Below are 27,975 nucleotides of genomic sequence, written 5' to 3'. Positions count from 1 at the left end.
TGATAACTGCTGCTTGGACCAGAGCCCTCCTCCCCTGCCGTGGGCTCCAGCCCCTTCTCACCTCCCAGTGCACAGAGTAGGTGAAGTACAGCTGATTCGCCTTGGTGGGGTCAATTTCTTGGGGCGAGGAGTTGGTACCCTCAGGCAGGGTGCATGAGCTCTTCTCGTCTGTTTTGAGGTCTGTGAGAGACAGAGACTCAGTCTGTTCCTGCAAGGGCTGGTGCCACTACCCAGGGTCTGTTCTGCGGGTGCCCTCAGAGGCAGCGTGCTGCGGAGCAGTGGCTGGGAGAACAGCTGGCAACTAGAGCTTTAAAATTGTGCTCCCTTGGGTGGGGTGGGGAGGGTGGGAGGGAGCCCCAAGAGGGAGGGGATATAGGTATATATAGAGCTGATTCACTTTGTTGTACAGCAGAAATGAACACAGCATTTTAAAGCAATTATAATCTAATAAAGATGAAAAAACAAAAACAAAAAAGAAACAAAAAACTGTGCTTCCCACAGCCCTGACTTTCCAAAGGGCCTTAGGGGCTGCAGAGAGGTGTATGTGGGGAGGGGTCTGAGTCCCTATTTAGTCAAACGAATTCTTCCTTCAATCAATTCAAGCATTCATTTGCTCATTCAATCAGTCCCATTCAACAGGCAAAAACAACACTGACTCACTCTCTCATACGTTCCCTCACTCATTTAGTCCCCAGAGTCCTGGCACTTTAGTAATTCAATCACTCCGATGCTTCCTTCCTTCATTTACACATTTGTTCATCCTGCTGTCTGTCCATTCATTCAACCAACATACAATAAATAAGCACCTACTATGTGCCAGGTACTGTGCTGGAGAGAAAGTGGTGAGAAAAGGAGACAGGGTCTCTAACTTCGAAGGGCCAGTGGGGGAGCAGCTGCTGTCAAACACTCACACAGTAAATGTCAAGCTGTAACCATGACACAGACGGGAGGAGAGGCAGTATGATGCCCCGAAAGTGCAGGGTCTATGTTTTACATAAGACTTCTGCGTATGACTTTGTTTGACTATGAGGTTCCACAGCTTAAAAAAGCTCCAGAAACTCACCACCACTGTGGACAAAAGGCCAGGCATGCGAAATGGAAGTCGCCCTGTGGTGAGCTAGCGCTGCCAGGCAAGGTGAGGCCGACCAGATCCCGTCAGGCCCACAGGGCTGCGCCTGGGCGCTCAAATTCCTGCACAGCTGTTGACCCGGGGCCAATCACTCACACAGAGGAGCGGAAACACTGAAAGCTGCTGCCCAGCAGCTCCGTCGGTACCCCTGCCCCTTGTGCTTCATCCCTTTGCTCTTGAGCTGGCTGCTTCTTGTGATGGCCCAGCAAAGCCCCAAACTGCTGTTTGGTCTTGGCCAAGTCACTGACCTCTCTGAGCCTCTGGTTCCTATCATAATCAGCACATTACCTCCCGGGGTGGCTGGTAAGGTGCTGTGCCAGGCCAGGAGACACCCTGTCAGCTCTCCCATTGCCCCCCATCTTCTCTAATGGGAATGTAGTGACTCTACCTTGGCTGGGCCCATATGCCACACTGGGGCCTATCAGCCATTTCAGGAATCAAGGGTGCAAAGACCCTGGGTGTGAAGCCCAGGCCCGTCCAGCCCTGCCCCTCTGGTCACACCTCCCCACTCACCCTCCAGCCTGATGCTCTGGGGAATCACCTCGAAGCGGACGACGCGGTATGTGTGCTCCTGGTCCTCTTCCAGGTCCTCCCGGTGGTAGTAAAGGATGAACGAGAGGTGATTGTGCAGGTAGATCTAAAACAGCGCAACAAAGAGAACAAAATAGCTAGGAGCCAAGAAACCACCAGAAAAATCACACAGGGTGACCAGCCAGGTATTAGGTCCCTTCCCTCATCTAGCAGACCCAACTGTACCAGTGTTCCAAAAACACTGCTCTTATAGCAACCCGCTACTCATGAACCCTCCAGGGCTCTCTGGGGCTTACTAGGTACAAGTTCAGACCCCTTAGGCTGGTATTCAAGGCCTTCTGTCACCCTAACATACCCAGCTGCCGTCACCCTCCCAGACATGTTAGTTCGCCTGGTCTCCCTGGGTCCCTCCCTGCCCCGTGAACAGTCCCCACCCTGAACTCTGTTCACGGCATTCACTTAACTAGAATGCTGTCCCAACTTCACTCAGCTCAAGCCTACCTATTTTTCAAGGCCCACCTCCTCCGTGACAACCTGCCTGCACATTAGCTCCCTCTGAACTCTTCTGGCCCTGACCGTCAAAGCACTGGCACGGTCAGGATTGGGACTTAAGATCCAGGATCTTACACTGTCAGTTCTCTTCCCAGTTATGAAAAAAGCCCCTGGAGGACAGGGACTGTGCCTCAAAAGAAATGCTTTTGTTCTTTATTCCCTAAGTAATATGTGTTCAGTTTAGAAAATGACAAATATAAGAGAATCACTGTTACAATCAATGCCATTAGCATATTTCTCAGTGGCTGTGCTATAAAGTGCTTACACAGATTATCTGATTTACTCTGCATGACAACCCCAAAAGGCAGGTATGGCTGTAACATACATTTTACAGATAAGGGACCCAAGGCTTAGAGAGGTGAGAGAGGTAGGCTTAAGGTCACTCACCAACTAGTAAGTGGTGACGGCAGGATTCAAAACCCAGGGAACCTGCATGCTCTTGACCACTGCTGAGCTCTCTCTCTTACATACTGATGAAGTTCCAGACTTCCTTTTTTTTTTTTTGCGGGGGGGGGGGCGGTGGTTAATCTTATAATCCATATAATCATATATTTATGTGGAATCTGAGTTTTTAGGCACTGTGCCTTCCACCTCCTGTGTAGCATCTGCCAGAGCCGGGCCCACAGCACTCAGACATCTGACAGGCCATGGCCAGGGGCACCAGGGGGAACTTGTCTTGGCCATCCCCACCTTTCCTAAGCCTAGAGCTACATGTTTCCCCCTCCTCTGTGGCCCCAAGTGCTCGTGACTTTGGGGAGTGGCTCCCCCAGCCCTCTGAGCACAAGACACTCTACCTTGTTGACATCCGTGAAGCCGAGCCGGTAGCCGTGTTCAAACTGCACGTCCTTCTCCTTCTTCTTGTCATCGCCATCGCGGTTGGAGTAGAGTTCCAGTCGGGTGGCCACGGGCAGGTTGTCTGCAATGCTGGAAACCCAAGGCCCCGCTCAGTCCCTCAGATCGCCTCTCCCTCAGTGCCCTCCCCTATGGGAACTCGAGGCTGGCAGGGAGCAGAGGACAACTCACAGGTGGACATAGTAGTCCTCTGAGATCCGCTCGGCCACGAGCCGGCTCTGTTCCACGGTCAGGGTCACTGGCTTGTTGGACTGGCTGCACAGAACCTCACACTTCTTTTCACTGTTCATGAGAACCTGGAAAGGGGTGTTGACAATCCGGTCCCCTCTCAGCACCTCTCCTGCCATAAGAGAGACAGATGGAGCTCAGAGCTTCAGCCCTGAGGTTGCTGAGGTCAGCAGAGACACAGGGCCCACCTGCAGGGCCTTCAGCAGTCCTGCAGCCTGGCACTCAATGCATTACCCTGCCTGTTCAGGCCAGGCTTGCCCACCTGACGCCCCCCTGTTGTCCCTCCTCTCCCTTTGTGCTCTAGCACCACCAGACTCTTCAGAGCACATCAAACATGCCACGTCATTCCGTGCCTCTGGGCCACATGTCGTTTCCTTTGCCTGGAGTGCCATTCCCTGCCCCGTGTTCCTGGGAAACTCTTCCTCACCCTTCAAGCTCAGCTTCTATTCCACTCTCCGGGAAGCCCTTCCTGACCGCCTTAGGACTGAGTTTGTGACTCCCTCCTCGGATTGCCCTCTGCACAGAGGCAGCATCGTACAGTGGTGAAGAGAGGGCTACTGAACCCTGGCTCTGCCACTGACTAGCTTAGCAGTCTTGGTAAGTACCTTAAGCTCAATGAGCCTCAATTTCCTCATCTGTAAAATGGGGATAATAGTACGCATCTCACAGGGTTACAGTGAGAAATAAAGTACCAGGCATAGAGTGGGAAGACAACAAATACTATTTTTATTACCAGCATCACTTCTGCACCTTTTCATATGTCAGTGATGTGACTTTGCACAATATGTTGATAGGTTAAGTTTCTGCCCTCATACCTCATTATGAGCTCTTTAAGGGCAGATAATGTTTCCTCTTTATTTCTGCATCTTCAGATCCTGGTTCAGGGAGGAAGGGAGGTAGGGTAAAATCCAGCACCTCAGATTTTCAGCCAAAACATCTTTTTAACTTAACAAACTGGCACACCCCTTGCATGCCTACTGCCTCAGAGAAACCTGCTGCCAGACGTTCCAAGAGCAGGCACCGAGCAGTCAGGGCCTGTCAACTAAACCCAATGGTGCTTTCCTTCTGAGCCATTCTAACACTTCTACTGGGATGAGGTGGAACTGGGGCAAGCTGAAGGAGACCTACCAAAGCCCACAGGCGGCACTAATGCCCACATACGCCTGGTCTAACAGCTGCCTACCAGTGTGGACTCGCTTGATGTGGGACTCTTGGCCTAGTCATTCATTCGTTCATTCATTCATTCCTTCCCAAACATCCACTAGATATTGGTTATGTGCTGGGCTCTGAAGAAATAATGTTGAACAGACATACGGAGCTTATGGTCTAGTGGGAAGACAGACTGATTAATCAGGATAACGAGAAGGTATAGTACAATATGAGGAACTTGCTCTAGGTGTGGGGGAGTAGGTCTAGGACAGCTTCTCTGAGGAAGTAATGCTTGAAGTGAGCTCTAAAGGAAGAGAGCCTTAACTAGGCAAAGAGATAGGGGAAGACTATTCTAGACAGAAGGGAACAGCACGCACAAAGGCCCCCTGCCTGGTTGGGGGGCGGGGGGAAGGCAGGGGGATGACGCGGTAAATGTAAGAGGCCTGTGCGGCTGCAGTGCACATGGCACGGGTGACTTGAGGCACGCTGGAGAGACGGGCTAGAGCTGGACTTCAGGGGGCCTGTGGGCCAACGGGAAGTTTGATCTCTATCGAGAGAGCCACAAAAACCAATAAAGGGTTTCTAACAGGAGCGGCAGAAGACATTATCCAATTCTGGTTACAGATCACTCTGGCTGTTTTGTGAAGAAAATATCGAAGATGCACGGAACTGGCCGGGGGCGATGGCAGTCAGCTATGCAAGTGGGCGGTGATGGTGGCTGGATTAGAGGGTATAGTGAGGGCGGAAACAAGTACACAGACTCAGGAGCTACTGAGGAGGTGAAATCTAGGGGGGCTGGTGCTGGCTGACAAAGGGTGAGTGAGGAGCGGTGCATATCAGGAAGACTATGGGGCTTCTACAACCAAGTTCCAGTTGGGGGGAAAATGGGAAAAACAGCAAATTTAGACTGAAGGCATTTTTTCAGTTTGCATATGTCAAGTGGCTATGTCAAGCAGGCAGTCAGATATCCAAGTCTGAGGGTCAGAGGAAAGGTCAGGGCTATAGATAGAAGCTGTGAGTTGCTGGGATACAGATGGTAAGTGGCAGGGCCACTAGCTTTACCACAGTGGGGAGAACCACTCAGCTGTGCAAAGTAGCACTCTGACAAGAGTGGATGAGGCCGCTCAGGAGGGGGGGAGGGTGAAAAGGCGCCTGGATGAAGGTCTCTACACCTCTCCCCTGCTTTCCCCCTCTTTTAGAAGGCTAGTTATGCAGGTGAGTCTGCAAAACCCAGGGAGGGACTGGCCAGTGGGAGGCCAAGAACACCAATGAGATATCTGCATGGTCCACTGCTGAAATGATCTAGGTCATCCTCTGCCATTTTACATATGACAATGCTGAGAACCAGACCCAGATAGTGACTAGCCTATGACAGTGACTGTGGTAGTGCTAAGCCCCTGGGCTCTTTCCTCTACACCACGCCTTACCACTCACTTCTTTTCAGGAAGGTCAATAAGGAATTCACTTGAGGAAAGGAAGAACATACAGAGAGAGGAACAGGGCTGAAGATCAAGTAAGGTGGGTATCACTTCTTGATATTTAGAAATTATTGATACATTTAAACCAAGAAAGAGGACACACTGGCCTGGAACAGCTCAGTTCTAATACAGAAGTATTCATTTTAATTTTTAAAGCTGGGAGCACACAGCCAGCCACACTAGACGAGCAACACGCTGAGTGGACCCTCTAAACGAGTCTGATGTCATACTCCAGTACAGCTGCCGCAGACATGCCCCCACCCCCCCGCCACGATATGAATCGCCACCAACATGATAATCGGGAGCACAGCCCTTGGACAGCCCAAATGAACCTTTCTGGAAAAGGCAGTCTGGACAACAGAAAGAATTCTGTTTTTAGAGTTAAAAAACCTGGGTTAAGATCTCAATTTCTCTACCCATTGACCATGTGACCACAAGCAAGTTTTTCAAACCTCTGAAGCTGCTGTGCCCTCTACTATGGCATGGGGGCCATCATACCTGGCTTTGCTGAGTTACAGTCGGAACCAAGTAAGACAGTGCGCAGAGTGTACTGCTTAAGGCTATGGACCCTGAAGCCAGAGTTCCTGGGCTCTGCCACCAACTCGGCGAGTGACCTGTAGCAAGTGACTTCACCTCCTGTGCCTCGCTTCTGTTATCTGTGATAAGGGGATAGTAAGAGTAGCTACCTCAGAGGGCTGTTGTGAGAATTAACTAAGGTAAGCACAGACGTGCTTAGAACAATGCCTGGCTCACTGTTAGAGCCCTTTAAGTATTAACAGTGATGATGATGAGGACGTAGAGTACAAGGCTTGCGACCCAAAAGGCATTCAATCAAGGCTGTTTCTGCTCCACTCAGGGAGGACAAAAACTTTTACTGAATGACAACTATGTGTCAGACACTGGGTCAGAAGTGGCAGAGAGAGACACATGGAAGACATGATCCCGCTGCTCAAAGAGCCCCTAGGCCACAGAGGGAGGCACTACACAAAGCTGGAATGAGATACAGTGTGGCAGGATAACTTCTGTACATGGAAGTTTCCATTTCTACGAGGCAGGAACATTCCCCAGCTTCACGGAGGTTAAGGTCACGCAGTATCACACTGAGGTGTGCCCAAGTGCTCAGCCTTGGGCTGTAGATGAATCCGCACCAGCTCACAGGGGGAGGGAGGAGCTGCTGTGAGGGGTCTGGAGGACACAGCAGGTCAGGCTTCCCAGCAGTGGCAAGGTGGCCGGAGCACGGCATGGTGTGGAGAGAAAAGAAGGGTAAGCGGCAGGCAGCAAGAGCAGCCCAGGCCCCGAGACCGACCTCCGTCCAACTGTACAAGGCGAGACTTCGGGACTGGCGGTGCTGCCTGCTTTTGGTCGAGGCCTGCCCCAGCTGGTCTGGGACATCCAATACCTGGCAGTAGGTACACCTGTTGGCTAGGGGTTCTGGAAACATCTGAGCCATGGGTAGCCCTGATGGAGAAGGCAGCCCTTTCAGGGGACTGCTCAAGAGCCAGTTCTCTCCTTTCCCCTCCCTAAGCTATAAGAGAACAGGAAAGTCTCTTAAGTTCCTTGAAGTCAGGGAGGGCATAGTTCTAAGTTTTTATCTCCAGGACTTAACACTGAGATGGCAGAGTAAGTACTAATAACCATGTCCTCAATAGAGGCCACCAAATGCCTTTTCCTTTCAGCCTGAAATTCCACCAAATGAGGAATTATTTGAATTAAAATAAAATGGCTGCTATTTATGAACACATATGCCAGACACTGCACTGGGTGCTTCCCACATTATTTGAGGCAAGGCCTGCACAGCTTAGCAAGAACTATGGTGATGTCCCTGATTCCATTAGGGCCAGAGATAATCACTCATTCTTTTAATTAAAAGCAGAGCAGGTTACAGAAGCCACAAGAAACAGAAGGGGCTATCTAGAAATCAAGGAGAGCCAGTCGGAGCAGTAGCCAAGGGCTCCAGCTCTGAAGCCTGACTACATGGATTCCAAGCCCAGTTTAGCCATTAATTAACAGTATAACCAGAGGCAAATCACTTACCCTGTAAAATGGGAATCAACACCACAACTACCTCCTTCGGGATGTTATGAGGATTAAATAAGCTAATCTGTATATAAACTATGTAGAATGGTGTCCAGCACACGGTAGGTGCTATATAAGGGTTAACTGCTATTAACATTATGAAGAGATCCGGGTTCCTCTTTGGGATAGCGTGACAGCAGTGTGAGAGAAGAACTTACCCAGATTCTCTGCCTTGTAGGTTATTTTGCTGGGCTGGCAGAAGGGCAGTGAGTAGTATTCATAAGGCAGCTGGGTGCGAGAGCTGGTGAGCTTCACAGCCTAGTGGAAGAAGGGAGGCCATTATTCTCCAACCCAGAAATCAAGATGACTGTTTCAGTAATCCTCCCTGGTACCCACTCATCTTTAGTATACTCGGCATTATTACCTACTAAGCAAACTAACCGCAGCAGACACAACTCTGGTATACTATACAATACAATTATTTCACAGTTCACTAGTTTTAGATTACATTATAGATTTTGTTTAAAATCACAACCAAATCCAATATATACTCAGAGTCCTTAACATGCTGACATCCTTTGACCCTATAATTTCACTTCTGGGTATCTTTCCTAAGGAAATAACTCCAAATAAGGGAAAAAACTTCAGGAACAAAGAGCTCACTCCTCATTCCTAACCACAGTGGTCTTCTGCCTCTAGTTCCTTGAGCCTGACCAGCGCTCTCCTGCTTCAGGCTTTGAACCTGCTCCTCTCTGCCCGACTCTCTGACTCCTTCTCACATTTGGTCTCAGCTTAAATCCCCTCACCTTCGAGTCCTTTCCTTATCATCTTATCAAAGGAATTCCCTCATCTTCTGTATTTCAACACTTCTAGTTATCTTTGTAGCATGTCTGATAAAATGTAATTATTTTATGTTTTTGTTTTCTTTTTCCAGAGAAATCAGCCTCCCCTACTAGAATTTAAGATTAAACTCCATGAGGGCAAGGACCATATGTGTCTTGCTTACCTATGTAACCACCGTGCCTAGAGATCTAGGTACATAGTAGGTGCTCGATAAATGTTTGCACAATGAAAAAAGAGAAAAAAATGGAAAAACAGCTAAAAGCTCCGTAATGGGAAATTGGTCAATAAACCACAATATATTCGTTCAATTAAATATTATGCAACCATTAAAGATGAAGTTTAAGAAGACCATGAAGAAGAACATTTAGGAAGTGATGCAAGCACACAGAATGCAGCTCTGGAAACAGTGACAGCCACAGACAACTCCCCAAAACATGGATAAAATAGAACCAGTCAAAATGTTGCAAAAAAAAAAAAATTAATTAATCAATTAATTATTTTAAAGTTTTTTTTGATGTGGACCATTTTTAAAGTCCTTATTGCTATTGTTACAATATTGCTTCTGGTTTGTTTTGGTTTTCTGGCTGCGAGGCATATGGGATCTTAGCTCCCCAACCAGGGATTGAACCCACAACCCCCTGCATTTGAAGGCGAAGTCTTAACCACTGGACGGCCAGGGAAGTCCGAAATTTTAATTTAAATGCAACTAAAATTATCTTTGCTATTTAAAAACTATTAACCATTCCTCATACACCATCTGAAAGTATAAATAGTTTTTAGAATCCAGATCCACAATCCTTACTTAAAATTCTTGCTTTGGAATTAGGATTTTTAATTTAATTTTAAAAGATTTAAAATTTAATTTAATTTAATGACTGTTTCAGTAATCCTCTCTGGTACCCACTCATCTTTAGTATACTCGGCATTATTACATTAATAATTATTACATTACATTACATTATTACATTAATTTATAAATTAATTTAATTTAATTTAAAAATTTTTCCAATTTTAAAAGAGCAATGTGGTATATTATAAAACCATGGGTTTTATAACACCCCCCAGCTGGGTCTGGAGCAGTACCCCACATTCAATGACAAGGAAATGCAAAAATATTCATACTAAGTGGGAAAAATAAAGTTAATAAACAGTTCAGGTCAGGTCTCGCCTACAATGAGTTTAGAAAAACTCTAAGTTTCAGAGCTTTTTAGATGTTGAATTGAAGGACGGGGGACCTCTATTAAGCATTTCATGAACTGCTTGAGGCGAAATGACCAAAAAGTTATTATCTGTTATAACAGCCTGTTATTCTGTGTTTCTTAGCATTCTCTCCTTCTGGACAATCAAAAAAGAAGCCACATTACAAAGAAACTGAGTCTCACCTTTATGTCCCCTCCCGCCCTCTCCCTTCCCACCCAAGGTGTAGTTCTCACATGCCCAGCTTGGCAGGACTGAAGCCAGAGCCACCCTGTCCTCCCCATGCCACAAGCTTTGCTCTGGAGGGGGCTTCTGGCAGAGGCACTGGGAGGAAGGGTACCGCGGCGGTTAAGAGCCGGGCTCTGAACTAACCCTATGTCTCCCTCACAATGTGACCTTGGACAAGCAGGTTCACTTCCTCGGGCCTCAGTTTCCGTAACTGTAAAATGTTCAGTAAATCTCTAAAACATACAGTATCTGCCTCAGAGGGCTCTTAGGGGGCATCTTGAGCTAAGCCATGCATAATGCCCGGCATGTAAATAATCCTCAATAAAGGTGACTTTAATTATTGTTCCCGAAAGTTACAAGTCTGACTTCTAAGGAAGAGGGATGCTCACAGTAATGCAACACATGGAATGGTGCATTTACTTGTTACTACTACATGGTTCTAAATGCAGACACTTTCTAATAGTCATTGATCATATGTATTTATCCACCCTGCCAGGCTATGTACTAGGAGCTGGTGACACAGCAGTAACCGAGAAAGATAATATCCCAGCCCTTGTAGAACTTGATTCGTGGTAGTTTTCGTTTTTCCACAAATGTATTATATTTTTAACCTCTAAACTGGTTAACTCCCCCTGGATAATGAAAAGTTGCTTGCATCTAATGCCCCAAATAAGCATGACATGTAGCAATTTATAATTTTGCAAATGCCCAAAATGTGGTGGCAAACAAAGGCACATGTACATGACAGCATGTCAGGTGGATGGCCCTTTGTGATTTTCTGGGCTTCTGTTCCCCCTTTTGAACACTGTGATGCTTAGGACAGGATAAAAACTTTATTTTCACACAATCTCACTGCTTTGCTTTTGCACAGACCAGTAAAGATGTGGTTCCCATCAACAAGAAATGTACATTTTAGGAGCAGAATTTATTTTCATTGCTTTATAAGTTTTGCTAGACCTTTGTACAGAATCACTAAGGATTTGAAGGACTACTTAAAAACTTCAACTCTACGTTATTTTGCCTATGGGGGACCAATGTGGTAGTCAAGAAGCTGGGGGTTTACGGAAGTGTGAGAATGCCGAGTACCCTACACTGTAAACACTGCACAGAAAAAAAAGACTAAGAAAAATAACCCAAAGTATTAAGAGTGGTTATATTTGGGTGATGGTAGAGAGGAGTCCCTATAGCTGGGAGCTCTGGAACAAGGTCACACCCCTTGTCTGGTGGCCAGTCCTCTCGCCTCAATGTGGGAGAACTCTGCAGCTGGCCACTCCAGTTCCGGAGCCTTCCATAGGACTCTGTTTATCACAGCTTAATATCTCCCTCTGCCCAGTCCTGCTTCCAGGACTGGGCGCCTAGTCAATAAATCTCTTGCACCAAATCTCCACCTTAGAGTTTGTTTCCTGGGAAATGAGATCCAAGAAGATCCACCACCAACCCTCAGCCGTGTTTAGGGCTCTGAAAATGCCACCAAGAGTCCGAGACATTAGCCAAGGTGCCAGCCTGCCCACTGCCCCGATCAACCACATTTTAAAGGACTCTCCCATAACCCTGTCACAGGTGACTGGCCCACAGGTGGGCATCTAGGCTGACAAGGTGAGGTGGCCCAGCTGGTTGTTCTTCTGGACTCTGATTTAGGACAATGCTTTCAAATCCGAATCACTCATGTACCAACTTGCTCTATCTACTTACCATTTATTCTGCTATTTTCTTGGATATGATTCATTTTTAGGTAAATACCTTTATTTAAGAAGCAAACATTTTGGGCTTCCCTGGTGGCGCAGTGGTTGAGAGTCCGCCTACCGATGCAGGGGACGCGGGTTCGTGCCCCGGTCCGGGAAGATCCCACATGCCGCGGAGCGGCTGGGCCCATGAGCCATGGCCGCTGAGCCTGCACGTCCGGAGCCTGTGCTCCACAACGGGAGAGGCCACAAGAGTGAGAGGCCCGTGTACCGCAAAAAAAAAAAGAAAAAAAAAAAAAGAAGCAAACATTTTAACACTATTAAAAATGGAAACCCAACAATGACAGCCATGGAATCATGAGTTGAAGTAATGGCTATATTTTCTAGTATAATTAAAAGAAAACAGCTATTAAAATAAAACATACGTGTCAGCCACTTAAAATCATCTCATATACCACCACTCAGATATGCAGTGCACCGTTTGGAAATACTGAACTGGAGAATCCTGGCAGAAGCTAAAATTGGAAAAAAAGGCCATAATAATCATGCGTATACATAGATGATATGAGTTATGCAGAGAAAGCCGGTAACATACAGGAGGATGGAGAGAGGCAGAGATGTCACAGAGAAAGAGGCAGGTTGAGAGAGATGGAGACACAGAAAGAGGTGGGCACAGAAGCGAGTGAAAGTGAGAGAGAAACAAAGACACAGGAAGAACCAGAAACAGAGACAGAGCCAAAGAGAAAGAGAGAGAGGGACAGAGAGAGAGAATGCACTCATACAGGGGGAGATGCAGAGACAGCCAGAGGCGGAGAGAGAGGAGAGGCGGCGGGGCCAGAGGGACACACCACTTCTGCCCCAGCCATGCGCAGTGAATCCTCTTCCTCCCAGGCTGAGCAGCACTGGTCTGGGTTCTCTGCAACCACAGGAGGGACGTGACCAACTCGCAACAGTCCTCTGGCCAGGCTGCCCAGCAACTGGGCAACAGTTGGCTCCCACAGACCAGGAACGCACTTACCTTGATTTCTACAGGGTCGTTCTGGTGGAAGTTGATTGGTGCGACCCCAGGAACGTAGAAGGCCCCGGTATCACACGTGAGAGAGAGAAGCAGCAGGGACCACGGCAACCAATCCTGCTTGGAAGAAGAGAGGTGGCAGTCGGAATGGGGGAAAGAGGTGAACAGCCCTCTGGGGCACCGTCACATCTGCTTTAACTGACGCAGTCTCATCCCCACTCTGAGAAGCCTGAGGCCCCCCAAAGGCTACCCTCTAAATGCCCCCAAGGGTGCTATGAGGCACTGATCCTGCACTTCCAGAAATGAGCCCCAAACTGAGCGCAGTAACTGACAGCAGGGCAAAAGGGCAGACTAATACAGGAGCCACGGCTCCCCACTCTTCGAGCAATGTCCCTTTCATCATGTCACATGTATCACTGTCCTGTAGGGCCAGCAGGAAACAAAGCTCCACAGTGTCCCATTAATTCCCATTTCTCCACGTAGCAACGGGCTTGCTTTGTCAGGAAGCTCCAATGGTACCAATACATTTTCCTACAAACCACCTCCAAAATTGTCCTGACCCCGCCGCCTCCCATCCTCTGCCTCCTCAGCTCCGTTCACGCCGGCCTTCGTGTCTCCTGACAGCAAGTCCTTCTCCACCCCCTCAGGGCCATCACCTTCACTGCTCCCTCCGTCAGAATGCCCTTACCACAGGTGCCTGCCTGACTCACCCCCTTATTTCATTCAGGTCTCTCTCAGATGTCACTTCCTCAGAGAAGCCTCCGCCGACTAGCCCGTCTAAATGGCCTCCTCAGGGCTCCTATCACCCATTCTCCAACCCCTTACTCCACTTCTCTTCATGGACTCAGCTAATTGGCATGGGCATATGTATCTGTTTCCTTGTGTATTATCTGTCCCCCTTCATTCGAATGTAATCTGTGTGGGAGCAGGGACTGTGTCCCCAGTGCTTGGCACCTGGGAATCAAAGGCAAGAAAGGTCAATTACCCACCTCAAGAAGTACCCCATCAAAGCATCTCTGTCCCTCCATTAATATGCTTCGCCCCCTCAAGGTACTAGAAGAGCTTCTTTCCCTCTGCCTGTCTTGAACAAGGAACTTTGTCGTCCACACACCTGGATCACGAACTCAATTGCGCGGCTGCATCTGCCTTCTCTCTCCACCCCTTTTACCGCTGTGGCATTTCAGACCCTCATTTACTCCCATCGGACACTGGCCACAGCCCCCTGATTACCCTGTCCCCGCATCCTTCAAGTCACCATCACCACCATACACACACACACACACTCTCTCTCTCTCTCTCTCTCTCTCAGACGATTCTTTCTGGAACTCAGTGTTACAGGGAATCGGAATCACTCAGGGGGCTTGCCAAAAATGTAGACTCATCTGTGTTTTTACCAGGAGCACAAGTTGAGGAAAACTGGCTTTCAAAGTTTAAGGTTCTGAGGTTGTGCACTAGTTTAGATACAAAGCCTGGTCAAACTCTTAAAAGCAATATATTCATAGAGTGCTTTCCTCTGATCTGCTGTGATGTTTATAAGTATCTGTCAGCTGATGTGCATTATGAAATATGAAATAATAGTCTGACCCCAACAAAAACAGTGAAAAATGGCTAAGACAGTTTTATTGAATCTGGTAATCACAAAGTCAGCAGAATTAGGTGTGAAAGCAAGATCTTTAAAAGAAATGACAAGACAAAAAGGTGGAAAAATGTCTCATGGGGTAGGATTCTGTATAGGAAGTCAGTATGCTCCCCGCCTCTGTCATTTTTTTAAACTTTTTATTTTTAAATAAATTTAGATTTACAGAATATACTATGAGAGTTCCCATATACTCTTCACCCACTTTCCTCTAATGTTAACATATTACATAACCATGCGTAAGAGAGGCTTTTAAAAAAATAACTAGGTTAAAAAAGTTTTGAAAAAGCAAAACATATACAGTAAATATTTGCGAAGATTATGGGAAAACCCGAACAAACTTTTTGGCCAATCCAGTAACTCAAACAGTACAAATGGGTATAACCATGAAAAATAAATCTTCCTCCCTCTTCAGCTCCCCACAGACAACTGCTAGCACCAGTTCCTTGAAAATCCCTCTGGAGATGTTCCATGCACGTACAAAGAGAAGCCTTTAGTAGCATGGGTTTGCCTTGATACAGCAACAACAAACAGAGTTTTATTCTTTCTTTCTGTGAGAGAAAGCCTACTGACTGTGGGCTGGTTACAGCTTCTGATTTCCTCTCCATCAAGTGGAGGATTTCCTCCACTTGACCAGTCATCAGAAGATTCTAGCCCTCTCTCTTCGCTAGGCCTCACTGGGCAGTCCTCAGATTGAGTGCTTTGTGTGAGAGAAATAAATCCTGCCCTTTGTTTTCCTCAAATTCCTCTTTGAACCTGAATTCCAGTTAACTAAATGCAAGGAAGACAAACCCTGTACTACTGACGTCAAATGTCAGCCAAAAGTCATTTAAAAATAATAACCCAACTCTAAATTTTTGAAAAATGATACAGAAAACAGACAATCCTCACACATAGATACTATCAACAAATCACAAATCAATTTATCTTACAGGAAGGATCAACAGATGAAAAATGGCAAAGAATTATTTCCACAATATGCTAGAATTTTTGAATAATGTAAGTTGGCAACCAAAAGCAATTCAGAAGTTCAGTTTAGAATTAATGACTATACCAAGATGATACTGTTAGTTTTAGATATTAAAATGTCACTGTTTCGATATTTTCATATGGCTGGAGGGATTATAAACTGAAACATTTCTGGAGGGCAATTTGACGCTATCAAAATCCTCCCCCCAAAAAAGTCCCCCAGAAGTGCATACTCTTTGACCCTGCAATTCTACTTCTAGACATGTTAAGAAAAATATGACAAATATGCCAAAATGTACATAAAAGGATGTTCACCACAGGGTTATTTAAAATAGTGAAATAGTTCACAACTTACAATAGTAAAATGTCCAATATTAGTGGAATGGGTTAAATTATGGTGTAACCACTTACCCTTTTATGTAGTCATTAAACATGATGATATACTTCTTGAGTAGGAGTATTCAAGCTTTAGATTTATGTAGAAAAAGCAGGGGATAGAACCCTGCTCAGCAAGGCACGCCCCTCTTTTTTAAAGTTATGTTTGAGAAAATGAGGTGATGTTTTCCTTTTTTGCATATCTGTATTTTCCAGTTTTTCTTTGGGGATTATACATATTTATACCACTTAAGAAAAATAATAAAATAAATTAGGCAAAAGAAAACATCACTGTTCTGAACGCCTAGGTTAGAGCAATTCTAGCTTGGTATGGAATGAACTCTACCTGCTGGCCCCAAGATGCCTTTCCATCAGCACCTCCCACCTTTTCTTTCTAAGCCTTCAGGAAGACCCCAAGTTTGTCTCTGCCCTTGGCAAGCAGACTTGCCCAGGTGAGGCTGCCTTCAAGGCCTTTGCTCAGGCTGTTTCTGACACTTGCCCTTACCTAATTCAAGTCCTACCTACACTTGGAGGTCCAGTTGAAATGTTGCTTCCTTCAAGAACCCCTCAGACCCCCACAGGAGGAATTATCCTCTTTCTTCTTTATTTTTCAAGGCAGTTGGCAAATATCTCTATGATGACACTAGAGGCAAGAAATTTGAAACTACCCAACACCCAAATGAACTTTCACATCTATACATGTTCAAAGACTGCTGCTTAAGTTATCTGACAAGTATTTAAATCTGTACTTGTTTAAGGCCCTACTATAGCACTTTTCATGTTGTATTATGGTTTAAGTAGCTGCCATCTCTCCACCTGCACTAATCACTTGTCTGGCTTTGGTGATGTGAGTACTCAACAAATCCTTATCGAACAGGCTAACAATAAGCATCAACTAACCTCTGATCTATAAAAATGTAAAATCATACATTCGCATACAGGTTGAATACTATGGTTCTTAATCTTTGCTATATCCACTTGATAGCTGATTTTCTTCAAATCCTCAAATTTAAGGAGTTCTTGACACCTCCCACCTTTCCAGCTGTCCAAGGACCTACTGTGAGAATCCCTGAGACATCTATTACCTCTATACCCTATCTGTACATCTAGGATACTGGTTCTCAACCCTGATGCACATTAGAATAACTTGGGGAGTAAATGGATTAAATTCCCAATCAAAAGACATAGAGTGGCTGAATTGATAAAAAAACAAAATCCAGTGATATGCCACCTGCGAGAGACACATCTAAAGACACACACAATGAAATTGAAAGGATAGAAAAAGATGTTCCATGTAAACAATAACCAGAAGAAAGCAGGAGTAGCTATACTTATATCAGACAAAATAGACTTTCAGTCAAAAGCTGTGCCTAGAGAGCTTCCCTGGTGGCGCAGTGGTTGAAAGTCTGCCTGCCGATGCAGGGGACACGGGTTCACGCCCTGGTCCGGGAAGATCCCACATGCCGCGGAGCGGCTGGGCCCGTGAGCCATGGCTGCTGAGCCTGCGCGTCCGGAGCCTGTGCTCCGCAAGGGGAGAGGCCACAACAGTGAGAGGCCTGTGTACCGCCAAAAAAAAAAAAAGCTGTGCCTAGAGACAAAGAAGGTCATTATATGATGACAAAAGGGTCAATTCAATAGGAAGATAAAATAATTATAAATATATATGCACCCAACATCAGAGCACCTAAATATATAAAGCAAATATTGACAGATCTGAAGGGAGAAATTGACAGCAATGCAATAATAGTAGGGGACTTTAATATCCCAATTACAATACTGGATAGAACATCCAGATAGAAAACTGTTAAACAGCTGACTTGAACAACACTACAGACCAAATGGACCTATATATATAGACATATATAGAACCTTCCACCCAACAGCAGAAGAATGCACATCTACTCAGGTGCACATGAAACATTCCCCAGGACAGACCACATGTTAGGTCACAAAACAAGTCTTAACAAATTTGAAAAGAGTGAAATCATTCCCTGTATATTTTCTGACCACAAAGGAATGAAACTAGAACTCAATGACAGCAGAAAATGGGAAAACCTGCAAATAGGTGAAAACTAAACAACACCCTCTTAGATCAAAGAGGAAGTTGAACAAGAATTTTAAAGGTACCTTAAACAAAAGAAAAAAAAATGCCAAAATTTACGAAACGCAACAAAAGCAGTACTAAGAAGGAAGTTTAGAGTGATAAATGCCTACATTAAAAAAAAAACAAACCCTCAAACAAACAACCCAACTTTACATCTCAAGGGACCAGAAAAAGAACAAACTAAGCCCAAGTTAGGAGAAGTAAGGAAATAATAAGATTAGAGCAGAAATAAATTGAAAAGAGAATGTGAAAAAATAGGAAAAAAAAACCCAGAACTGTGTTGGTTTTTTGAAAATACTGACAAGCCCTTAGCAACACTAAGGAGAAAAAGACTCAAATAAATAAAATGAGAAATAAAAGAGGAGACATTACAACAGATGCCTAAGAAACAAAAAGGATCATAAGGGTCTATTGTGAACAATTATAGGTCAACAAATTGAATAAAAAGAAGACTGAATCAGTAATCAAAAACCTCCCAACAAAGAAAAGTCTAGGACTAGATGGCTTTAAAGGTAAATTCTAACAAACATTCAAAGAAGAGTTAATACCAATCCTTAAACTCTTCCAGAAATACAAGAGGGGACACTTCCAAACTCATTTTATGAGGCCAGCATCACCTGATACCAAAATCAGACAAAGATACCACAAGAAAAGAAAACTATAGGCTAATATCCCTGATGAACACAGATGCAAAAATCCCCAATAAAATACCAGCAAATTGAATTTAACATCTTGCTAAAAGGAGCATACACCAAGATCAAGTGGGATTTATCCCTGGGATACAAGGATGGTTCAACAAATGCAAATCAATCAATGTGATAAACTACATTAACAAAATGAAAGAAAAAATCACATAATCTTTTCAATAGACACAGAAAGAACATTTAACAAAGTTCAACATCCATTCATGGACTTCCCTGGTGGAGCAGCGATTAAGAATCCACCTGCCAATGCAGGGAACACGGGTTTGAGCCCTGGTCCAGGAAGATCCCACATGCCACGGAGCAACTAAGCCCGTGTGCCACAACTCCTGAGCCTGTGTTCTATAGCCCACGAGCCACAACTACTGAGCCCACGCTCCACGACTACTGAAGCCTGCACTCCTAAAGCCCGTGCTCCACAACAAGAGAAGCAGCTGCTATGAGAAGCCCGCACACTGCAGTGAAGAGTATCCCCTGCTCGCCACAACTAGAGAAAGGCTGCGCACAACGAAGACCCAATGCAGGCAAAAAAAAAAAAAAAAAAAAAATCCATTCATGATTTAAATTCTCAAAAAAAAAGTATAAAAGGAACTTACCTCAATGCAATAAAGGCCACGAATGAAAAGCCCACAGTTAACATCATTATTTCTTGCTAATCAAAAATATATGTGCTCTACCTCCTATGCTGCTGGTGGGAATGAAAACTGGTGCAGCCACTATGGAGAACAGTATGGAGGTTCCTCAAGAAACTAAAAATAGAGTTGCCCTATGACCCATCAATCCCACTCCTGCGCATATATCCAGACAAAACTATAATTTGAAAAGATCCATGCACCCCTATGTTCATAGCAGCACTATTTACAACAGCCAAGACATGGAAACAACCTAAATGTCCATCGACTGATGAATGGATAAAGAAGATGTGGCAAATACATACGTGTGTGTGTGTGTGTATCTGTGTACACACACACACACACACACACACACACATGTACACAAAATGGAATATTACCCAGCCATAAAAAAGAATGAAATAATGCCATTTGCAGCAACATGGATGGATCTAGAGATTATCATACTAAGCGAAGTAAGTCAAAAAGAGAAAGACATATACTGTATGATATCACTTATATGTGGAATCTAAAATACAACACAAATGAACATATCTACAAAACAGAAACAGACTCCTCACAGATATAGAGAACAGACTTGTGGTTGCCAAGGGGGAGGCAGGGTGGGGGAGGGAAGGATTGGGAGGTTGGGATTAGCAGGTGCAAAGTATTATACATATGATGAATAAACAACAAGGTCCTATTGTATAGCACAGAAAACTATATTCAATATCCTGTGTTAAACCATAATGGAAAAGAATATGAAAAAGAATATATATATATGTATAACTGAATCACTTTGCTGTACAGCAGAAATTAACACAACATTGTAAATCAACTATACGTCAATAAAATTTTTTTAAATATATATGTGTTCTAAATTTCCCTTCCTAGGAAGCCAGAGTCCAGACTTTTTGCCTTATCTGATATGTGATGTGAAGCCAGGGCAGAGGATTACAATCTCTTATGGTTATCAAGCCAATTAAATCTAAGAAGTTACTCCAGTTCTTTTGAAACAGAATCCTCCAATCTTAGCAGAGAGACACTGCCCTGGGGAACTCAAGGGCTCCATGAGAGCTCAGGTTGCAGAGGAATGAAAAGCAAATCCTGAAAGACTTCAATACCCTTTTGTTCCAAAGTCTCAAACCAATGGAGCAAGTAGACACAAAAAACAAACAAACAAAAAGACATAACAACAAAGAAAATACTCACCCTAGCGGAAAACAACATTAAAAAGTAACAAGAAGCCACAGAGTCACTGAGCACCTAAAAGTAGGTACAAGGCACTGTGGCACAAACAGTCCCTTCCTTCCATTTACCAAGTCCCTGCTTTGTGCTAAGCACTTTACAAACACTGACTTGCACGATTCTGGCAACTATAACTAACTACCTGGGGATTTCTATCACCATTTCCCAGATGATTGCCAATTAACCTGAGACCCTGAGATTATATAACTTGCCCAAGATCAGAATGTACAGGAACAGGTATGCTCTTTTCAGGCAGGTGAGTTGCATTAAAAGATGATAACAATGGCAGCTAACATTTACTGGATACCGATTATGTGCCAGGCACACTTCTAGGTTCTTTTCATGCAATAACCCAGTTAATCAATTAATCTTGACAACAATCCTATGAGATAGAGACTCTTACTATTCTCATTTCAGAGATGAGGAAATTGAGGCTCAGAGAGGCGGTATAACACTAGTTGGGTCAGGATTTATACCCAAGCAGTCTGACTCCAAGGCCCATGCTCTAACCAGTACAGAAATCAGCTCACTACATTGAACACCTACTATATGTCAGGCACTGTGCCAGCCTCACAGAATGCACACCCACGAGGAGCTTTCAGCCAGCTGGCGGACAGAGACAAGTCATCAGCCAATGGCAATACTAGGTCCCAGATGCAGATGCTATGGAGGGCCTAGTCTCTTGTCCTATCAGTTAAGAGGCTAAGAAGTACACAGGACCAGCAACAAGCCCAGTCTTAGAGGGATGGGGTGCAGATCTAAGAACTCAAGCCTACCCAGGGCCTGAAGGGAAAGGAGAGGGAAGAGAGAAGTGTTCCAGAAAGAGCAAAACACAGGCACGAAGGCCTGGGGCAACCATAAGGGGTTTATGGCAGGTGAGGTGTAGGCTGGTGCTTCTCAAACTTTACTGTGCATATAGATCACCTGGAGGGCTTATTAAAATGCAGAGTCTGATTCCGCAGGTCTGGGGTGGGGCCTGAGATTCTGTATTTCTAACAAGCTCCCAGGTGATGACAACATTTCTAGTTCACGTGAGTAGCAAGCATGACTAGGTCTGTGTAGACAGGAGACTGGAAAACGGGTAAGGGATACATCACACAAAAGCCACACTGAGGAGTTTGGGCTTTCTCCTTAGTGCATTGGGGAGACACTGAAGAACTTTAAGTAGGAAAGAGATACATCATATCTGCAGTTTTAAAAATGACTCTGGTTACCAAGTCCGCGTGCGTATGTGTTCGGGGGAAAGGTGTGTGTGTGCAGCACGTTTCTGCTCCAGAGACATAGTAATGTCCAGCCCTAGAGAAATTATCTATAAATTCTTGGTCAGATGTGAACAGAAGCAGCAGCCAGGTGGGGAAGCAGAATGGGAGGCAGTGGTTCTGAAACTTGAACAGGCAAGGAAATCACCAGGAGGGATTATTAAAACAGATTCCTGGGTCTAACCCCCAGAATGTCTCTTTCAGTAGCTCTGGAGCAGGGCCTGGGAATCTGCACTTCAAACAAGTCCGCAGGAGATGCTGGTACTGCTGGTCTTGTCTTGGGATAACACTCTGAGAACCACTGGTGTAGTGGAAAAAGCACAGGCTTTGGGGGCCATACAGATATGAATTCAAAGCCCTGACCCACCACTTCCTAGCTGTGTGGCTTTGGGCACGTTTTTTAAACTCTTTGAGTCTCTGGTTTCTTATTTGTAATAAGAAAATAGTAATACTAAACTCATGGCAGGGCGGTTGAGTGATGATGCTGGTAAGGATTAAGTAAAGTACACAGAGTGTGTGCTTGATAAGGCAGAGTGGCTTTGCTCTGGGTTGCATCGGAAGGCAGGACCAATGAGTGCACTGCAAGGAGGGAGATATATGCTCAATCTAAGGAAACTTCCAACAAGAGAGTTATCTAGCTAAGGAAAAGGCCATAACCATGAGCAAATCAGAGAGAAGGAGGTGACCAAGGAAGGAGGTGAAAGGGGATATCCCTACCCTAGTGAGGAGAGTGAACCAGAAGCCTCATTACCTCCCATAAAACTCAAGAAATTCATGATTCCCTTGAAAATATGGGACATTCCATCAACCCAAGCAACCTAAAGGTTGAACAAAACAAGGCAAAGTTCCACCCAGAGTTGGGTTCCATAAAGACATCTTTTGGAACTTCCCTGGTGGCGCAGTGGTTAAGAATCTGCCTGCCAATGGAGGAGACATGGGTTCAAGCCCTGGTCCGGGAGGACCCCACATGCCGCAGAGCAACTAAGCCCGTGCGCCACAACTACTGAGCCTGCGCTCTAGAGCCCGCGAGCCACAACGACTGAGCCCACGTGCCACAATCACTGAAGCCTGCGCGCCTAGAGCCCGTGCTCCGCAACAAGAGAAACCACCGCAATGAGAAGTCCATGCACCACCACGAAGAGTAGCCCCCGCTCACCACAACTAGAGAAAGCCCGTACAGCAATGAATACCCAACGCAGCCAAAAATAAATAAATAAATTTAAAAAAAAGACACTTTTTGAAGAACCTCAGAGTCAAGTAATCCAGGAGGTCAGAGAGGGGAAGTGACGTGTTCACACAGCAAATTATCTGCAGAGTAAAGGAAGTCCAGCTGTACCAAACCTGGCAGAGCTGAGTGATCAGAAGTTTGTCCCCACTGTGGGAGCCAAGCTGGGAGATAATTTGGATACCTCATGATTAGAGGTATCCAAAGAAGAACCTGATGGCACAGATTAATTGCTTTTTGTCTCCCTTTACCCTCCCTCTCTAATTCTTTTCCTCTCCAATACTTTGTCTTCCTTGCCCCTCCCCCAATTCAATGCTTTACTACCAACAAACAAATCACTCTAGTCAGTTTCACACTTATCCTTTACTTCAGGATTATTTTGAAAAGAAAAATAATGAAGGCATACTAGTTCTACTAAATATTAAAATACAGAGCTATCCAAACTGGTATTGGAGAAGACAGAAAAGACTTCAATGTAGAAACTGAAATAAGAGCAGTATCAGAAGAAAATATAGCTATACTTTTAAACAATCTTGACATGGAAAGTTTTCTAAGAAGAAAACAAAATCCAGAAGCTATTAAGAAAAAGAATATAAAGGAAGAAGAAAGAAAATGAAAAAAAATCACCATAGAAAAAGAAAAAGACAATTTGAATAAAAATATTTCCCACACACCTGACAAAGGGCTAATTTCTTCAATACACCAAGAGCTCTTACAAACCAATAAAGGACAAATAACCCATAAGGATAAGAATGGGCAGTTAAGGGCTTCCCTGGTGGCGCAGTGGTTAGGAATCCGCCTGCCAGTGCAGCGGACATGGGCTCGAGCCCTGGTCTGGGAAGATCCCACATGCCGCGGAGCAACTAGGCCTGTGCACCACAACTACTGAGCCTGTGCTCTAGAGCTCGTGAGCCACAACTACTGAAGCCCGCGCGCCTAGAGCCCATGCTCCGAAACAAGAGAGGCCACCACGGTGAGAGGCCCACACACCACAGAGAAGAGTAGCCCCCGTTCGTCACAACTAGAGAAAGCCCACACGCAGCAATGAAGACCCAACACAGCCAAAAATAAATAAATAAATAAGAAGTATTAAAAAAAAAAAAAAAGAATGGGCAGTTTAAAAGTTCAAATGGTCAGACACAAAAAGATGCTCAACATCATTCATAATCTAAAAACTGTAAATGAAAATAATGACATCTTTTTCACCTTTCAGAGTCAAAGTTTAAAGAAAATCTGAATACACTAGATATAGGTAAATTTGGGGAGGGCAATTTAGCACAATATATACTTAAATGGAAGGTAGAATTATTATGAAATACTGCCAACATAAGATATTAAGTTGAAAAAAAAAGATGCACAGCAGTGTATGTATAGCATAATATCATTTGTCTAAATAAATTTGTTAAAAGAATGTACCAAAGCCAAAGACATCACAAGAAAAGGAAACTACAAATATTCCTCAGGAACACAGACAGAAAAATCCTTCACAAAATATTAGCAAATTGAATCCAGCAACATATAAAAAGGTTTACACATCATGGCCAAGTGGGGTTTAGCCCAGGAATGCAAGGTTGGCTTAATATCTGAAAATCAAATAATGTAATACACCATATAAATAGAATAAAGGACAAAAACTATACAATCATCACAACTGATGCAGAAAATGCACTTGACAAAATCCAACACACATTCATGATAAAAACTCTCAACAAACTAGGAATAAAAAAGAACTTCCTCAATCAGATAAATGGTAGCTTTGAAAAACCCATGGCCAACATCATACTTGATGAAAGACTGAATGCTTCCCCCTAAGAAGAGGAACAAGGCAAGGATGTCCACTTTTCCCATTCCTATTCAACACGGTTCTATAAATGCAAATAATGTGCACTAAAGCTAATAATTAAAGTCATCCAGATTAAAAGGAAAAAGTAAAAGTGCTTTTATCTGCAGATCACATATCTTGTATCTAGAAAATCCTAAGAAATCCACAAAACAACAACTAGAACTAATAAACAAGTTGAGCCAGGTCACAGACTACAAGATCAATATATAAAAATTAATTGTATTTTTACACACTAACAACAAACAATCCAAAAATAAAATTAAGAAAATATTGCAGGGACTTCCCTGGCAGTCTTAACTACTGGACCAGGTTTGATCCCTGGTTAGGAGTCTAAGATCCCACTTGCTGCACGGTGTGACCAAAAAAAGAAAAAAAAAGAAAAGAAAATAGCTCCATCCACAGTACTTCAAAAAGAATAAAATATTTAGAAATAAGTTTTCAAAAAGGACTTGTACACTGAAAATTACAAAACATTGCTAAGAAAAACAAAAGAAGATCTAAACAATTGGAGAAACATTCCACACTGGATTGGAAGACAATATTGTTAGGATGGCAATTTTCCCCGGACTAATCTATAGATTCAGTGCAATCCCTATCAAAATCCCAGTAGGCTTTTTTGTTGAAACTGACAAGTTGACCCTGAAATTTACCTGGAAGCACAAAGGACCTAGAATATCCAAAACAACTTCAAAAAAGAACAAAACTAGAGGATTTACACTACCAATTTCTAAGCAATTATAAAGCTACAGTAATCAAGACAGTGTGGTAAGGATAAGCATAAAACCCACTGGAACGTGGACTTCCTTGGTGGTGCAGTGGTTAAGAATCCGCCTGCCAATGCAGGGGACATGAGTTTGAGCCCTGGTCTGGGAAGATCCCACATGGCGTGTAATACACTAAGCCCGTGTGCCACAACTACTGAGCCTGTGCTCTAGAGCCCGCGAGCCACAACTACTAAGCCTGAGTGCCACAACTACTGAAGCCCACGCGCCTGGAGCCTGTGCTCCACAACGAGAAGCTACCGCAATGAGAAGCCCGTGCACCGCAACAGAGTAGCCCCTGCTCCCCGCAACTAGAGAAAGCCTGTGCGCAGCGACGAATACCCAACACAGCCAAAAATAAAATAAATTAATTAAGTAATTTTTTTTGTTTTGTTTTGGTTTTGGTTTTGTTTTGCGGTACGCGGGCCTCTCACTGTTGTGGCCTCTCCCGTTGCGGAGCACAGGCTCCGGACGCGCAGGCTCAGCGGCCATGGCTCACAGGTGCAGCCGCTCCGCGGCATGTGGGATCTTCCCGAACCAGGGCACGAACCCGTGTCCCCTGCATCGGCAGGCGGACTCTCAACCACTGCACTACCAGGGAAGCCCTAAATAAATAATTTTAAAAAACAAAACAAAAAAACCCCAATGGAACAAAATTAAAAGTCTAGAGATAAATTTTTGCATTTACAGTAAATTGACTCTCAACAAAGTTGCCAAAGCAATTCAATAGGGAAAGGATAGCCTTTTCAACAAATGGTACTTGGACAATTGGGTAACCACGTGCAAAAGGAACCTCACATCACATACAAAAATTAACTAAAAAATAGATCATAGACCTAAACATAAAAGCTAAAATGATAAAACTTCTAGGAGAAAGTCTGTGCCCCTGGGTTAGGCAAAGATGTCTTAGATACAAAAGCACAACCTATATTTTAAAAAACTGATAAATTGAATTTCATCAAAATTTAAAACTTTTATACTTCAAAGATATCATTAAGAAAATGAGGACTTCCCTGGTGGTGCAGTGGTTAAGAAACCACCTGCCAATGCAGGGGACACGGGTTCGAGCCCTGGTCCAGGAAGATCCCACATGCCGTGGAGCAACTAAGCCCATGGGTCACAGCTACTGAGCCTGCGCTCTAGAGCCCACAAGCCACAACTACTGAGCCCACGTGCCACAACTACTGAAGCCTGTGCGCCTAGAGCCTGTGCTCTGCAACAAGAGAAGCCACCGCAATGAGAAACCCGCGCACCACAACGAAGAGTAGCCCCTGCTCGCCACAACTAGAGAAAGCCTGCGTGCAGCAACAAAGACCCAATGCAGCCAAAAATAAATAAATAAAAAATAAATTTATTTAAAAAAAAAAAGGCTTCCCTGGTGGTGCAGTGGTTGAGAGTCCACCTGCCGATGCAGGGGACACAGGTTCGTGCCCTGGTCCGGGAAGATCCCACATGCCGCAGAGCGGCTGGGCCCGTGAGCCATGGCCGCTGAGCCTGCGTGTCCGGAGCCTGTGCTCCGCAACAGGAGAGGCCACAACAGTGAGAGGCCCGCGTACCGCAAAACAAACAAACAAAAAGAAATGAAAATGAAAAACAGGCCACAGACTAGGAGAAAAACCTTTGTAAATCACATATCTGATAGGGGACTTGCATCCAGAATATATAAAGTTTGGCAGTATCTTTAAAGAGTTAAACATAAACTTACCATACTATCCAGTAATTCCAATCCTAGGCATTTACCCAAAAGAAAAGGAAATACATGTCCATACAATGACTTGCACATGAACGTTCCTAACAGCTTTGATCACAACAGTCCAAAATTGGAAACAACCCAAACACCCATCAATTGGTGAATGGATAAACAAAATGTAGTATAGCTGTACAATGGAATACTATTCAGCAATAAAAACTACCAATTCATGTTACAACATGGATGAACCTCAAAAATATTATGCTAGGTAGAAGTCAGATGTGAAAGTCTATGTACTACATGATTTCACTTACATGAAATGCCCAGAAAAGGCAAATCTATAGAGACAGAAAGCAGATCAGTGGTTGGCTGGCTGTGGGAACAGTGTTATTGGCTGCAAGTGTCAATCCCTTGACTGTAAGGGAATTTGTTGGGGTGACAGAAATGTCTAAAACTTTGTGTCATTATGAAGATGGTTGTATAAGTCTATATGAAAAATTATTGAACTGTACACTTAAAATGGGTAATTTTATGGTGTTAAATGATACCTTCAAAAACCTGAAGAAAAAAAAATCAACTAGGGGGAGGTATAGACAAAACAAGTTTGGCAATATAATAGCAATTGCTGAAGTTGGGTAATGGGTTACAGAGGT

The 27,975-nt window shown here is 44.4% G+C and overlaps 1 protein-coding gene across 2 annotated transcripts in view; it reads right to left on the bottom strand.

Moving 5' to 3' along the window:
* Positions 1-27,975, bottom strand: part of TM9SF4 (transmembrane 9 superfamily member 4) — a 56,628-nt gene that overhangs the window by 20,046 nt on the left and 8,607 nt on the right. For both annotated transcript variants that reach the window (XR_009558998.1, XM_030830945.2), the window contains exons 2-7: positions 12,904-13,017; positions 8,154-8,253; positions 3,236-3,404; positions 3,007-3,136; positions 1,643-1,766; positions 62-180 (exon numbers count right to left, since the gene is read on the bottom strand). Coding sequence is in view for 1 of the 2 variants with exons in the window: in XM_030830945.2 (XP_030686805.1) it covers positions 62-180; positions 1,643-1,766; positions 3,007-3,136; positions 3,236-3,404; positions 8,154-8,253; positions 12,904-13,017 (756 nt within the window). In the remaining variant the exon portion in view is untranslated. The remainder of the gene's footprint in view (positions 1-61; positions 181-1,642; positions 1,767-3,006; positions 3,137-3,235; positions 3,405-8,153; positions 8,254-12,903; positions 13,018-27,975) is intronic.

The sequence above is a fragment of the Globicephala melas genome, chromosome 15 (genome assembly GCF_963455315.2).
Source record: "Globicephala melas chromosome 15, mGloMel1.2, whole genome shotgun sequence".
Lineage (NCBI taxonomy): Eukaryota > Metazoa > Chordata > Mammalia > Artiodactyla > Delphinidae > Globicephala > Globicephala melas.
Note: the sequence above shows the minus strand (reverse complement) of the source record. Positions and strands in the feature narration are given on the sequence as shown.